The sequence below is a fragment of the Salmo salar genome, chromosome 07, assembly GCF_965601325.2.
Source record: "Salmo salar chromosome 07, fSalSal1, whole genome shotgun sequence".
Classification (NCBI taxonomy): domain Eukaryota; kingdom Metazoa; phylum Chordata; class Actinopteri; order Salmoniformes; family Salmonidae; genus Salmo; species Salmo salar.
In genome coordinates this window covers 51,089,703-51,105,252 of record NC_138297.1, presented here as the reverse complement: position 1 = coordinate 51,105,252, position 15,550 = coordinate 51,089,703, and the positions used below count along the sequence as shown (strand labels likewise).

The 15,550-nt window shown below is 45.5% G+C and overlaps 1 protein-coding gene across 15 annotated transcripts in view; it reads right to left on the bottom strand.

The window, feature by feature from the left end:
* LOC106609419 (protein phosphatase 1 regulatory subunit 12A) overlaps nucleotides 1-15,550 on the bottom strand; it is a 65,160-nt gene that overhangs the window by 21,682 nt on the left and 27,928 nt on the right. For 8 of the 15 annotated variants that reach the window (XM_014208228.3, XM_045722109.2, XM_045722111.2 and 5 more), the window contains exons 4-13: nucleotides 9,318-9,477; nucleotides 8,505-8,649; nucleotides 8,293-8,367; nucleotides 7,970-8,061; nucleotides 6,990-7,150; nucleotides 6,278-6,414; nucleotides 1,815-2,078; nucleotides 1,281-1,372; nucleotides 728-847; nucleotides 6-158 (exon numbers count right to left, since the gene is read on the bottom strand). In XM_014208228.3, coding sequence (XP_014063703.2) covers nucleotides 6-158; nucleotides 728-847; nucleotides 1,281-1,372; nucleotides 1,815-2,078; nucleotides 6,278-6,414; nucleotides 6,990-7,150; nucleotides 7,970-8,061; nucleotides 8,293-8,367; nucleotides 8,505-8,649; nucleotides 9,318-9,477 — 1,399 coding nt within the window. The remainder of the gene's footprint in view (nucleotides 1-5; nucleotides 159-727; nucleotides 848-1,280; nucleotides 1,373-1,814; nucleotides 2,079-6,277; nucleotides 6,415-6,989; nucleotides 7,151-7,969; nucleotides 8,062-8,292; nucleotides 8,368-8,504; nucleotides 8,650-9,317; nucleotides 9,478-15,550) is intronic. The other 7 variants (XM_045722113.2, XM_045722114.2, XM_045722115.2 and 4 more) reach the window with 3 other exon arrangements.

The following is a 15,550-nucleotide window of genomic DNA, read 5'->3' as shown; positions in this document are numbered from 1 at the left end:
TATACCTGCGGTAAATGCTGTAAGACTGGTAGTGGGAGGTGGGTGACAGCCAGGGTTTAGTGTTACAGGTGATAGAGTCCAAGCTGGAGGCAGACGAGGACTTGGCTGGCACGTCCCGCGTGCTGCCGCTCCGCCCTAGCGTTAGCGTGTGGGACGTGCTGGCAGTGTGTGGGGGGGGGGGGGGGGCGAAGATAGGCATGTTAGCAAGGGGGCGCACACCACACACATTTATATAACATACACACACAACGTATAAACACTAAGCTCTGATACACTTGGTCCATGTCTTGGTTTCTTGAGCCATAGTGATGGATTCTGGATAATGTAGTTTTGGAACCTTGCAGGCAAGAGCATGACCATGGCAGATTGTAATGTAGAACCTGGTGTGTAGTATAGAGAAACTAAAGGCACAGAAACCTGACAGGACTAGTACAGTCATGCAGGAGACTGTGGCGTTTGTGACAGAGGCGTTGGACTGACTTGAACAGCTTTTCTCAGTAGATGTTTGCATGTACATGCCCTGTTTTCAAATGGCACTCCGAAATCAAAATTGACATTAGCAATGAGCAAAACTACTAAGAGTCAACTAAAAAGTGTAACTGGATATGTCCACGACGTCATTAGTAAGTCCAGAACTAGTACTGAATGAATGGATGCGCTGATCTGGTGTAGTGAGTCAGTCAGGTTGAGGACTCTGAGAGGTAGCATATAGTGAAGCGTGGCTAACCTGCGCTGATAGCTGGGTGTTGTTCGGTTGGTGGAAGCGCTTCCTTCACTGTTCTTCAGCTCATCGTCCCAGCGTCTCCTGGTGTAGGAGCCGCTACGTACCAGACTAGCAGCAGAGTCCCTGGGATTGGAACCACACACTACAATAGCACCCAGGGCTCCACAATATACAGGCAAGGACCCGCAGCCTTGTGCTACAACAAGTCAATACTGGATAAATCCTAAAATGTGTCTAAATGTAAAATCAGCAATGACTAACAAAGTATCAATGACCAATATTTGTGATATTGTCAAATCTGATTGATGCTGGTCAAATGTGAACAGTGAGAATATTATTTTCCAGTAACTAATTCCTACACGTCATAGAAATATGTATGAGCCTACTTTTTAAATCTATAGATTTTTCATTGTAAACTGAAGTACTCAGAGGCAGCAGAGCGGCTACATCAAGACAACATGCAGTGCTGCTTTGGGCCTGTAACACAGCAGTGAACAGCAGGTGGTGCTCCTGTCAATGCACTTTTCCCTTCAGAGGGACCACACTGGCACTTTACCTGTTCTCCTTCTCGTCAATGTCTGATGTACTGGCCAGCCTCCTGGGGATGGTGGGGGCAACGTAGGCAAGTCTGGTTCCTTTGTCTTTTTCCTGCACATGAAACATTAGGAGCTCAAACAAATGACCCCAAACAAACATGCTACATCTACTAACATTCTTCATACATTGTCCCCCGGCCAACAAACCCGTTCTCCGTCGACGGTGGATTTCAACTTCAATCCAGCAACGCAACTTTTCAAAACAGTCTGGAACGGTGAACCATTAACTTCATCTTAATACACACACACACTTCAATGTGTTCAAAGCAGCTGGACATATAACATGATTTGAAACAGATCATCAAATATCTATAGTATCAGCACTATTGACTAGGCTAGACAGGGACACATTGTTATAGTAGGGGCACTGAGTGGGTCCTATAGGGACATGGAGTAAATATATGATAGGGTCAGCACTAATGACAAGCTCAGAACGGGACACATAACGGTACCGATGCCTGGGTCAGACAGCGTGGTGTTAGTTAGCTACTGACCTTCTCTTTGTCCTTGTTGTCCAGGGAGGAGGAGAGGCGTGGGCTGGAGGCCGAGCGCATCACCCCAGTCGTGTCCTTCTCCTTCTGGGCCTCCTTAGTGGCTGTGATCTCCGCCAGCGCCCCGTAGCTGCCAGTCTTCCTCAGGCCCAGGCGCCACGACGCCGGGGACTCGTCCGATTTCTTAGTCTTGTCATCCTCCTGTTTATCTTTAGGGGAGACCTCTTTAGGAGAGACCTTACCGGCAGGGGACACCTGCTGGGCCACCTGGGGGGAGAGAGCGGGGAGAAGGGTTAGTGGTTAGCCGTTAGCAAAGACACATTAATAAGGGGGGTTTATCAAATCAAATGTATTTATATAGCCCTTCTTACATCAGCTGATATCTCAAAGTGCTGTACAGAAACCCAGGCTAAAACCCCAAACAGCAAGCAATGCAGGTGTATACAGAGAGCAGACGAAGGCAGCAGTCCGGGGTTTAGTTTTCTGGGGTGAGGAACACAGAGCAGTCCACAGAGGTTAATCAAGAGGTCAAAAAGCAAAGGAGTTTTGGTGTGGAATGAATCTGCAGAGGCTACTGTCTGATCTCTGGCAGCACTTGATAACGTGTCATGGATTGACAAATTTAAGGGGGATGTTTGAGTAGAGGCGCATGTTGGAGGGGGAACCAGAGGTCTGGAGACATGCTCGAGACACCACAAGTGACTTGCACCCCTAGAAATAATATAACCACATCTAGGTCGACAGCTCCCTTGAAAGAGAGACATTGGTCTCAATGGGACTCCCTACTAAAATAAAGGTAAAATGAATAAATAAACTCTGGTACTAGACTTTTGACTGAGGGACGGAGTACAAACTCCTTACTCTTAGCAGCAGTGGCAGGCCTACAATCAGACACTAAAGAGAATAAACACTGTTTACTGAAACTCCAGTTAGTGATTGAGTCCTCACACAAGCCTTGGGCACACTTATACTGCACACATAATGGCTACAGAAACATCAAATAGACAACAATAGTTGGAGCACATGAGCCACAGACACACAGAGAAAGCATTATAGGACAGTGTGTTTGAAGATCCATGCAGAAAATAAATGTTTTGGTGGGGGGGAAGGGACTGTCACTAGGTTAGCAAGAGTGTTGACTGGATGGGCTATTGAAGTCAGGTGATTAGGCAAGTTGTCGTTTGGTGCGGCGGTAACAAGGGCAGGGTAACTAATAACTCTGGAACACACCAATGCCTCACCATGGGTTTTTTGGGCACAAGAGAAATGCCAGTTTTGCGCAAGCCTTGACGCCACAATGCAGGACAGCTTGGCTCCGCCACAGGCATGAGGGCAGTAATATAATCAGACTAAAGCCAATCAAGACAAGAGCCATGATGAGAGAGGGGCGGACGGAGAGAAAGAGACAAATAGAGTGGGAGAGAGAAAAACAGAGAGAGAAGCAGCAGCAAAGATAGACAGTTCCTAGCACAGAGAGACAAAGATATATTTTAAGGCCTGATCACACCAAACAATGTCTGACAAGGGGGTCAATCGTTTCTATTGGTTGAGTGAGTGACAGCTCTCGCAGGACACGAGAGGCATTTTGAAAAGACAAGACAATGCTAGTCTCAAAGCGGACATTGTTAAATTGTTTTGATCACTCTTGTTAGACAGAAGACATTGTGTTGTGTGTGCGCTAGGCATTAAAGTAGTAGGGGAATAAGAGCATTTCTACAAGAGAGATAACAGGAAATATGGATAACTGGGATAGCGATGGGTATATTTCATAGTCTGGACTTCAGCTTGAATGCAGAGTCCTCCACAAAGAAAATGCAATCAGATGGGAGGATACATCCAACGGGAGAAATTTCCTCGGGCACATAAAGGGAAACTTAAATGGAAAACGTGACCTTTTCAAAATATTGGACTTCAACGAAACGTAAAAATAGAAGTAGTATAAACCGGGTATTGTTTGTAGCTTAACAGGTTTTTTTCTAGTTTAATGATACTGTGCCAGTGGTGTTGAAGGAAAGATACTACAAACTACTCTTACTTTACATGTACTATCATTAGGATAATGTGGCGTAAGTCCATTGCCTCAGTTCTTATGAGGGAATAAAGCAGAAGTGCCCTCTAAAGAGTAACAGGCCTGCACTGAGAGAGACAGTACATTGTCAGCTGCAACACCACATCTGCACTGCAGAGGGCAGCAGACAAAGGGAAACTGGGGGCCATTTTTTAACAATAAATTCCCATCCTCATTGTGTCTTGTAATAATCAACACTGCTAAAATATTTGATGACCTTACCTGTGTCCTTCCAGGGTTCAACAGTGTACCATTAACAATGTGGAGCAAGGCTACCCACCCCCATGTACAACCACTGCTATGCCCTCATACGAACCATCAAACAAGCAAACCGTCAACACAGGATTAAGATTGAATCCTACTACACCGGCTCTGACGCTCATCGGTTGTGGCAGGGCTTGAAAACTATTACGGACTACAAAAGGGAAACCCAGATGCGAGCTGCCCAGTGATGTGAGCCTACCAGATGAGCTAAATGCCTTTTCTGCTCGCGTCGAGGCAAGCAACACCGAAGTATGCACGAGAGCACCAGCTGTTCTGGATGACTGTGTGATAACGCTCTCGGTAGCCGATGTGAACAAAAACAGGTCAATATTCACAATGCCGCTGGGCCAGACGGATTACCCGGACGTGTACTCAAAGTATGCGTGTCTTCACTGACATTTTCAACCTCTCCCTGACCAAGTCTGTAATACCTACATGTTTCAAGCAGACCACCATAGTCCCTGTGACCAAGGAAGCGAAGGTAACCTGCCTAAATGATTACCGCCCCGTGGCACTCACGTTGGTAGCCATGAAGTGCTTTGAAAGGATGGTCATGGCTCACATCAACAGCATCCTCCCGGACACCCGCTCCAATTCGCATACCGCCCCGACAGATGATGCAATCTCAATCGCACTCCACACCACCCTTCCTCACCTGGACAAAAGGAACACCTATGTGAGAATGCTGTTCATTGACTACAGCTCAGCGTTCAACACCATAGTGCCCACGAAGCTCATCACTAAGCTAAGGCCCCTGGGACTAAACACCTCCCTCTGCAACTGGATCCTGGACTTCCTGACGGGCCACCCCCAGGTGGTAGGAGTAGGCAACAACACGTCTATCACACTGAGCCTTAACACTGGGGTCCCTCAGGGGCACTTTGTACCCTCCTGTATTCCCTGTTCACCCACGACTCCATGGCCAAACAACTCCAACACTTTCATTAAGTTTGCTGACGACACAAGTGGTAGGCCTGATCACCGACAATGATGAGACGGCCTATAGGGAGGTCAGAGAACTGGCAGTGTGGTGCCAGGACAACAACCTCTGTCAATGTGAGCAAGACAAAGGAGCTGATCATGGACCACAGGAAAAGGAGGGCCAAACAGGCCCCCATTAACATCAACAGGGCTGTAGTGGAGCGGGTCGAGAGTTTCATGTTCTTTGGTGTCCACATCACCAACAAACTATCATGGTCCAAACATACCAAGACAGTCATAAAGAGGGCACGACAAAACCTTTTCCCCTCAGGAGACTGAAAAGATTTGGCATGGGTCCTCAGATCCTCAAAAAGTTCTACAGCTGCACCATGGAGAGCATCCTGCCTGGTATGGCAACTGCTCAGCATCTGACCGTAAGGCGCTACAGAGGGTAGTGCAAACAGCCCTGTACATCACTGGGGCCAAGCTTCCTGCCATCCAGGACCTATATAATAAGCGGTGTCAGAGGAAAGCCCATGAAATTGTCCGAGACTCCAGTCACCCAAGTTAGAAACTGTTTTCTCTGCTACCGCTCGGCAAGCGGTACCGGAGTTCAAAGTCTGTCACGGTAAAGTCTACACTTGTTGTATTCGGCGCATGTGGCAAATAAAGTTTGATTTGAAGACCAGCGCTCCTGTTCTTCAACTAATCGTAACTCTCACGCCCCCTGGGCCTCTGACATTTGTTTCTGTTCACAGTGTACCGCAGGCGGCGACAACACCTAGCCAAGTGTTGTACTACTCATGTGACCGGCAACAAATCCCAGGTAACCCCCTTTATGTAAACCCCGTGTATCTTGAGCCAAGCATGAAGTGCGGGTTTGTGTTAAAGCTTTAACTAAACAGACATTGAATTATATTGAGCTGTATACCGGTGAGGAGTTGAGATGGCTCATTTCAGGGCCTCATGTGAAAGCTGCATTCGTCGCCATGTATCCCGGTTTACAGGTTACTTCCTAACGCATCAGCGGTTAAACCTTCCATTTAGGTTCTATAACTAACAAACTTCAGGGACACGGAACAACTTGGTCAGTCATGTGACTCCAGAAAAAGTTATTCAGTAGTGGGAGCTGTAAAGGCGTGATAAACTCTCTGCAGAAGAGGCTGACGAGGACTAGTGGAGGATTTCAGTGGACCTATCCACCAGGCCGTACCTTCTTGACAGGCGAGGTGAGAGTCACCTGGTTAGTGGGGCTGGTTGGGGAGGTGGAGGACACCGTAACGCTGGTCGGCGTTGGCACCACAGTAGTGCCGTTACTGTTGCTCATAGGGACAGGCGTCTTGTTCTTGTCTGGAGGGGAGGAAGAGGGGCTAGTATGAGTTATTGATAAATAAAAACTGGTTTATACTTCTTCTAACCACATGTCTGTAGACCATTAAATTACATCAAGCATTTCTTGGCCAAAAAAAAAAAATCATAAAAACGATAATCAGGTAGACTGTCTGCAGACCGTCATTGCAAGATATGGTCTGATTAGCTAGCTAGCTAAAGTGCTAGCACCAAACCCCCCTTTAGACGTCTTTTTAGCACCAGATTTTTTTTTTTTAAATGGATGGGTTTGTTGGTGTTAAAATAGAGCAGGTATGCTTTTTTGACCATATTTTGTGCATGTCATGCTGTCATTTTTGTGTTTATACTTTTTCATAAAGATGCACAACCATAGGTGAGGTCACAGACAACCGTGTTTGATGTCATTGCAACAAGTATGTACAGACACCGTTCGAAAGAGTACATCTACGACACACTCCAACATTTACAAATCAGTTCAACTAATGTAGACCGGGTCTAAGGTCTTCTTCAGAAATCAGGTCAAGGTTTAGAAACACCCTGCCTGCCATTGTACCATTGCAGTAGGTTGAACATACCGGCTTCAGTCTCAGACTCCGAGTCTTCCTCCTCTTCCTCCTCGCTGGAGCAGCTGGACTCCTGGTCCTTCTTGCCCTCCTCTTCCTCATCCACCTTCTCCGGTTCCAGGGTCTCGATGCGCGGGGCGGGCTTCTCGGGCTCCAAGAGGAGGGTCTCTTTGCTGGAACACACACACAATGTTTGGTACTTTCAGTCTGCATGGATTCATTATTATTAGACTACAAAGACATGTGTGCACCATTTCAGAGCAACACCCATAAACCTCCATATTATCAGGGTGCCTCAATGACTTGGAGATACTTTAAAATGTACTGAAAGTATGGTATTTCAAACAGGCACTTTAGCAATAGTTTGCCCCGTGGCCTAGACCTCAAATAAAATTGTATTAGTCACATACACCGAATACAACAGGTGTAGACCTTAGAGTGAAAAGCTTACTTACAAGCCCCTAACCAACAATGCAGTTTAAAAAATTACAAATAAGAAATAAAAGGAACAAGTAATTAAAGAGAAGCAGTAAAATAACAATAGCGAGACTATATGTTAACTCGAAATGACAACGACAAGGTTCCAGTTAAACAACGTTTACTAAACTGTATTAGCACACCACATGGCTGCCATTGCACTCAGGCCAGGTTCATCGACAACGAGACTGATGCGCAGGCGCACTAATAAACAGAGTGATAGCCCCGTAATAACAGAAATATAGGGATACTTAAAACATGAACTTAACTCTATATACTGGGGGTACCGGTGCAGAGTCGATGTGCAGTGGGCACCGGTTAGTCGAGGTAATATGTACATGTAGGTAGAGTTATTAAAGTGACTATGCACAGATAACAGAGTGTAGCAGCAGTGTAAAAGACGGGGTGGGCGACCTACCCTGGGGTTAATGCATAAAAGACAATCCATTACATGACTGTATTTCACTGAGTGTCTACCTAATGTCACCCCATTTCCCCCCAATCAGGATATTTACCTCTTAATGGATTTTAGATTTTGATTGTTGTCCCCAGTGGTCGTCGTTTCTATCAAGGGAGACTTCTTAACATCCTTCTTTTCACTATTGAGCTGCAACGGGAGAAAAACATGAAATGATTGAAGGCAGTTGGCACCCTAACGCCATAACTTTCAGTAAAAAAACTAAGAAGAAAAAGTCTGATTTGATCAAGGACCTCTACACCTGCAAGGCGTATACCCAGTGACTCGGAGTTTCACTTTTGAAAGCTTTAATAGCAGGTTATGCAGTTCATCCAGGCTCAAATGAAAGCTCTTATGTAAGCATTAGCCACACTGGCTTACCAGATTCTGCTTTTTCTGTAATTCCTCTAAGTAGCCAAGGACATCTTCATCTGCAACATCAAAAGCCGTCTGACCCTGAGGAGGAAACACAATTCTCAGAACTTGTGTTATGAGAAGAGCATATATCTGTGCAGTACAGTACATGCTCCATATTCAACTGAACCTTAGAGGGTATGGATAGAGAATGGAGACTCCATAGAAGTACTACTCACCACTTTATTGATAAGGTCCATGTCACACAGGTTCTCCACCAGTATCTTGCAGGCCTCCTCTTTGCCCCAATGTGAAGCAGCGTGGAGCGGGGTCCAGCCATCAAAGTCTTTAATATTTACATCATACCCTGCTTGGATTAAAAGCCTGGGGGGCGCAGAGGGGGAAACAAAAATAGTGTTTATGAGATTTAGCTAATCTTGTTCTTTTGGATTTGGTGCTGCAACCTAATCTTATCAGTCGTTGCCAGTGTCCAGGCTTTAGTTACTGTGCCAGCATTATGGCTGTATTTCGTATTAGTTAGGCATAAACAGAACCCAAAGACACAAATAAAACAAAAAGTATTCTATCAACTATTTGCATAAGTGCAAATACATTCATGCAAAGGTTTAAGAACCCTATTTCAGTCAAACATCTTGCAGGACAGGAAAAATGTTGACCTCTGAGTATCTGGTACTCAACATGGTAGATGTTAGTGTTAGCCAACTATGGCAGTGGAGTGTGTGGGAGACTTCGTTGGCTGCATTCCCAGGAGCAGATGGACAGGGTGCTGCAGTCCCTCCCTTGGGCAGTCTGTCTGTACTGACAGGCCAGAGATTGGCTCTTGATAACCACTGGCACAGTAATGAAGTAAAATCCCACAAGGGACATGGCTATAAGCAGAATCCACCTAACAACAAATACCTAACGACAACATGTAAGTGGAAATCTTTTAAATCAGCATTATTAAAGGCGATAAGTCTAGAATAAAAAGGAATCCAAAGATGGGCTACAGCTTGTTAGAGGTAAAGGCGAGGTAAGGCATCTGGACTTACTTTAAAACCTCAGCGTATCCCTTGGCGGCGGCGACGTGGAGTGCGGTCCCCCCGGACTTGGCGTGTCGGACGTCGTTGATGGTTCCGCTGTTGAGCCACTGCCGGGCGTCCCTCAGCATGATCCGCTCCTCCTCCTTCCTGGCTGCCTCGATGTCCACGCCTGGTGAGGGCGGAGTGTAACGGTGACCACTGTTAGTCTGGCCTCAGTGGATTAACTGCTACTTAAAAAGAGGCACGTCCCTATAAACACTGGAGATTATCTAGGCTACAAAAGAGCAGTAGAAGGCAGAAACTGTCAGGAAATAAATGCTGCCTGTCTGCCATTCAACCCCAGGGAACTAACATCACAATATTACAGAAGTGATACAAAAGACAAAAATGGAACACTGAATCTGGACATACCAGATACACATGCTTGCCACACATGGCCTTAAGTGAATGAGTTGAAGGCTCACACTCAAATGGGGAACTACAGTCCAGAGTTTCATTTGAAACTAACAATGGATGAAAAGTCAATGAGTCTGATACCCTTTACACAGCAGAAATCTGACCTGGAATATTACACAACAGGCTAAATGTCCCTATGGTTTACACAGTGTTGTAAGCGAGCTATGGACATTTGACATACTTTGTATGGCGAGGTGTCAAAATCCAACCCATGAAGGCATGTAGTTTAAGCAAATAATCCACTTGTGGTTGTGCAAAGTGAGTGGGAGCAAAGCTAGCAATCTTTTCCATAGACTAGAGGCCTCTGACCTCTGACAAATTGCTTATTTCAATATCTTGTCCATGTTATCACTGCTCTGGGACTGAGAGCAAACACAGAGTAAGTTTTCCATGTGGGTCAGTATGTCTAAGGTATAGGCCGGCACTATACAGGATACAGGCTGTTGCAGGAACAGGAGTGTATTGTCTTGCTGACAGTCGACTGGAACCCGAGACAGCTGAAATTTGGAGCGACTGGTGAAGGCGTGTCTGACTACTCAGCTGTGAGTTGATATGCTCATTGTTTATGTAGTTGAGCACTAAGTGCTCTGGGGTGGAAGCCAACAACACTTCAGATGATCCTATAGGTTTTGGGTTTCCCGTATGATGCACCATCATCCCTCAGCTCCTGCAAAAAAAAGGCTGGACTTCCTTTTTCTATCCATTCATGAAATTCCTTTATTTTTCCATTCATGAGAAGGCCAAGGAAAGTCAAGCAGCATTAAAAAAATAAAGATTGACTAAGATCAAATATAAGATCCAGGAATAGCTGATTTTATTCAGAAACAGATAGACATTAGTTAAATCAGCGCTGGTTAAGTGCCTTGTTAACACTACCTGTCATTGTTGATGAGATTAGCGAGCTGAAGCGTGACTAATTAAAAGGACAAAAGAAGATCCAACTGTCTGACAGTGTGTTAGGCTGGATGGACAGGGAGGACAGGGTGCAGTTCACTCCAGCCAGAAGTTCTGGCCTGGTGCCAGCGGAGGAGAACAAGGGACGATGGGACGTAGATCTGTCAGCTAGGGGACCTTGGCAAACATTCCTGCACAATTTCACTGACAGAGCGCCGCTTGTCTGCATGCTGCGTTTCAATCGTGGGAAGAAATGAAGACGACTCAGAAGGTCTGAAACTGACTCCTGGCTGCCCAAGAACCAATCCTGCTGCACAGTCCATCTAGTTTGGTTTTACTTTCACATTGTGCAGTAAGAGTTAATGGTTATGACAAAAATACTTATAGTTTAGCTAGAAGCCTTTGCATTGAGTTTCCCCATCCCTTTCATCAACAACACCATGGGTCACTATGATGTCTGGCTGCATGGAATAAACAAGCTCCATTTGAAAGGGGGATGGGTGTGGCTCCACAAGTCAAATCCCTGACTCACTGCACAAATGAATGGTCCAATGAAACAGATTTTTCCAATACAGAAGTGAATCAATGGGTTCAGGCTGGTCTTGGGGGCAGATGGCACCATGGCTGCAGTGTTCAGTAATGCTTTGCCCTTTAGTCCAGTCCATGTGATGCCATTACAGTGTAATACACAATGCACTGCTGTCATAATGGATCTCAATTAGTCCTTTATTCTGCTGGGCTGCCGCGCATACAGCCTGTGGAACTGGTGGACCGTGGTACAAAAGGTGAGATGTCCACAACCTCACAGATGCATGTTTTACAAATGCACCAGCAAGGCAGGGGAACTCTATTAGTCAAGGCATTATCAACATTACTAGCCCTGCAATAATTGGCCTGTATAAATGTTTATTGCATCTGTAACAATAGGGCCCATCGCTTACTAGAGAGCAGGGACATTTAAGGAGTAGCCTGTACTGGTTCTAGAAAAAGGCAGTGAGACTAATAGATCCTAAGTAGAACTACAAAACAGCAGCCTGGTGGAGGAACTGGACACAAAGCTGCTTTTTCAAGAGAAAATTGCACCTTCTACCGGGACGCTGAGAAAATAAATAGAGAAAAGCCAGTAGACCAGAAAACTGACTGATTCAGTCCTCATCCACTCTCCCTCCCCCTCTCTCAAAGCTAGGCCTACATATGGTCTGGTAAAGCCAAAATGGAAAATATCCCAAAGAATCTGACCTGGCGCAAACATGAGAATCCTCTGAGGAAAGTCGCCTGGACCTCTGAGGATGAGCTAACACAGGACTAAATTCAGCGGAAGGAAAACCTGCTGACTAGCCAAAACTAAATTACCCTAAGACACTGAGCAGGGAAACTGTGTGTGTGTGTGTGTGTGTGTGTGTGTGTGTGTGTGTGTGTGTGGGGCATCAGAGACAGCCCTTATGGGCAGTTAGAGGTAGTGGGTGGGGGCCCAGTCACCTAATGTCTGGGAGACAGAGGGGATCTGAAGGTGGAGCCAGCCGCGCAGTAATGGTGGTGACTCCTTAACGAGTTTAACCCCATGACTAAGGTATCTCTTTAGAGAGGAGACCATGAGACGGGAGGAGAAAAATCACATTAAACATACAGAGGGAGCTGAACAACACGGTTACATAACTGTACCTTACTGAACACGGAGAACGGAGAGCTGCTCTAGCCATTACTGTGGTAAGGTCAAGAACAATGCGCATGAATTCATTCCCTACCTGGGGTTACATCTAACGGCCTGAGAATTCCACTCATGCTGCAACTCCGCTGCAAACTAATTGCCAGTGTAACTGCCCATCGACCCAAAAACTGATGTGGCATCACTGATCAGATACAGCCAGGAGGGAGAAACGCTTTGCATATTAAAAAGGCCGGTGGTCTGATGTCTGTCATATGACTGATGGTAAATACAGTGGTGTGCAACATTGTGGTGCTGCAGGCAGGGGTTGTGTGTCTGTCAGTAAGGGATCTTGGGAGCTGGCGTACTGACGCCCCACTTCAAAGCCGCAGACTGCGTATCCATCAAGCCCGGAAAACGAAGGCTGAAAGCTGCAGTCGGCCGTGAGACGCGCGGGGCTCCCGTGGGATAAGCCGCCGCCTCCGTTATATAATACTCTTAAGTAGCGTAGCATGCTAACAAACAGCAGGAGAGGTCATAACTGCTGAATGAATTCTGCACATTCAGCCCTTAGGACTGGAGTGTTAAAAGGATAGGGCTCTGACCACCTCAGACAAGCCCTGCTCCAGGTCCCTCCACTGCTGCCTTCACCTCATACCCATATTCCATACCCGGATCATATTACTGGGGATAGTCTGGTTCTACTTAAGGCTGGGCTGTAGAGCATATTTTACAGTATGCCATTATTGCAGAATGGACCGGTTTGGGTTTGTACTTTACCTACTATAAGGGTATTTGAATGTTTGGTTTGTTAAAATGTGATATGCTGTGTGTAACGTCAATTTTGATAGTTTATACGCTACTTGAGTCATCCCCCTCTTCTCTCTCCATGCCACTTCCCACACAGACCTAGCCCAGCTCACTGTCACTCAAGGAGCGCTTTGTTGTTGCTTGACCATGAGACACATAGCCAGAGTGAATTTACGAACGCGCCCTATCTACTCCGATGTGCCAAAGTTCAGAATAACTGATGAACCTTCGAACGCTCAATACCCGTTGAATATGTCCGGCGTCAGTAAACATTGGAAAAAAAGCGTAATTAAATTGTTAGTCACCAACACTCTGGATAACATGAAAACAGCTTAACCAGCTCTACTAGGGCAAGTAAAAAGGATGAGTGAGGTGTTCTCATTCATGTCTGGAATTAACTAGCAAGCTAGCTAACTTTGGCCAGTTAGCTTGGGTGCTTGACTGCCGTTGTGAGGTCAGAACGCTCAGATCAACCCTACTCCTCAGCCAGAGCATCCATTGTGCGCTCGAAACGCTCTGAATTTACGAAATGGACAAATCTGACAACGCTCTGAATTTACGAATGCCCAGAGCACTCAAGTGAATTTACGAACACACCCTTAACTGTAAGTCCGCATGGTCAATGCAGCACATGCAACAATGTTGACAACGATGTTTCTACTTTGCTTTTTAATATAAATCCACAAGCGTTCAATAATTAGTGTGTTTCTTACATCTGCAAACAGCTAGTTTGTCTTTTCTTTTCACATTTTAGCTAAAACATGTTTACCGCTAATGCTTATCACTAGTTAGCTAGCTTGCTAATAAAATGTACTGGGTCAGAGCAAACATAGCTAGTTAATACAGCCTGATACCAGTGCTGGTGTAGGCCTAAATCAGCATGTTGTTTGTGCAACAGTATCTTCTAAATCAGAGGTATAGGCAAAGCATGAATGTTGGCTACATGAAGAAACATTTGATGTAGCCAAAGATTATAGGGTCCCCTAGGAAACACTGACCATCACTTTGGTTCCTACCCTGTCAACTCCATTCATTGTCATGTCAAACACTTCAAAATGCCCACTATTATTTATATTCTAACTATAGAATTAGAATAATTATTCTATTTCCATGATTCCAACAGTTCACCGAAGTGTTTATCTAAATCGCAGTTGCAACATTTGTTTACAAAAATAAGGCCTAGTTTTTTTTGCCCATATTGTGCAGCCCTTACGTGGCAGTGGGGAAAGTCTCAAATTAGAGCAGGAAATGCAGAAATGGTGAAAGTGCAGGATTTTTTTTTTTAGGTTGAAGAACAGTATAAAACAGAATGGAGAAAGACCCATTGAAATCACTTAGAATGTATGTGTTGCCACTGTAGGGTCATGCACTACCCATAAAGCAAATGTAGAACTTTATTCAAAAACAACGTCAACATAAAAAAAAAATGACAATGATGTGATATTTTGGCATATCGCCCAACCCTAGTTCTACTCATCTACACCTCAGGGGAGGAGCAACCTAAGCAGACATGGGTGCAAATAACAGAGGGGGTGTCTGACAAGCTAAGCTGCTACCTAACTTCTAATTACGGCTGGTGACTAGCATGATTAACAATGTAAACACTGCGAAGGTGTCCAGCTACACTTAGTGGATTTGACGAGAGCTGCATTTGGACTGGCTACTAGGTGAAGGAGAGCGCCACAATCTGCCGACAACGCAGCGGCATCATGAGCAGAGGAGCAGTTCGTCCCCAGGTCCATTAGCATGTCTGAACAAGGCCTCCCACCAGAGGGGACGGGTACACGTCATCATATCAAGAACACCCAGGGCCAAAAATAGAAAAACTCTTCCATCCAGTTTAGAATCATCACAGAGAAACACAGAGTTTAAGTGGATCGCATTAATCTCCATTATGCAACTTCTCCACCGAGGCAAAGCGTCGCAGCTGCCGGGACTGGGTCTCACTTTATTTCATAAATCCTTTGACACAGTACACGCATGTTATACCTGGACATCATGTACGTAAGAATGGTATTGGGTGAAGTAGTGAAAGGGGAGTTAGACTAGACCAGTGAGCTTGTTGGCCGTGGAGGCTGCAGTGCTATTGAACCAAGCTGAGTGCACGCCACTGGAGGCCTGCCAAGACCTGCCTGATATGACCGGAGGCCACAGCAGCCTAGATGCATGTGCCACGATCCATTGCACACACACCAACTCTCCTCCCTTAACTGTCTATTTGGAAAGGCAGTGCATAACTGCCTGGTCTATAGCAAACACAATGATGCTAGCAAAGTAGCAGCACTCATTTGTCATTAAAAAGTAATCCATTTTGAAAACTTAATGAAAAACATTCCCATTATGTCGTTTTAGGCACATCCCTTCCAATTACAAATCGATGTAAAAAGCCCCATTAATGATATGCTTGGTGGACAATGTTTGACTGGCAATGGTTCAA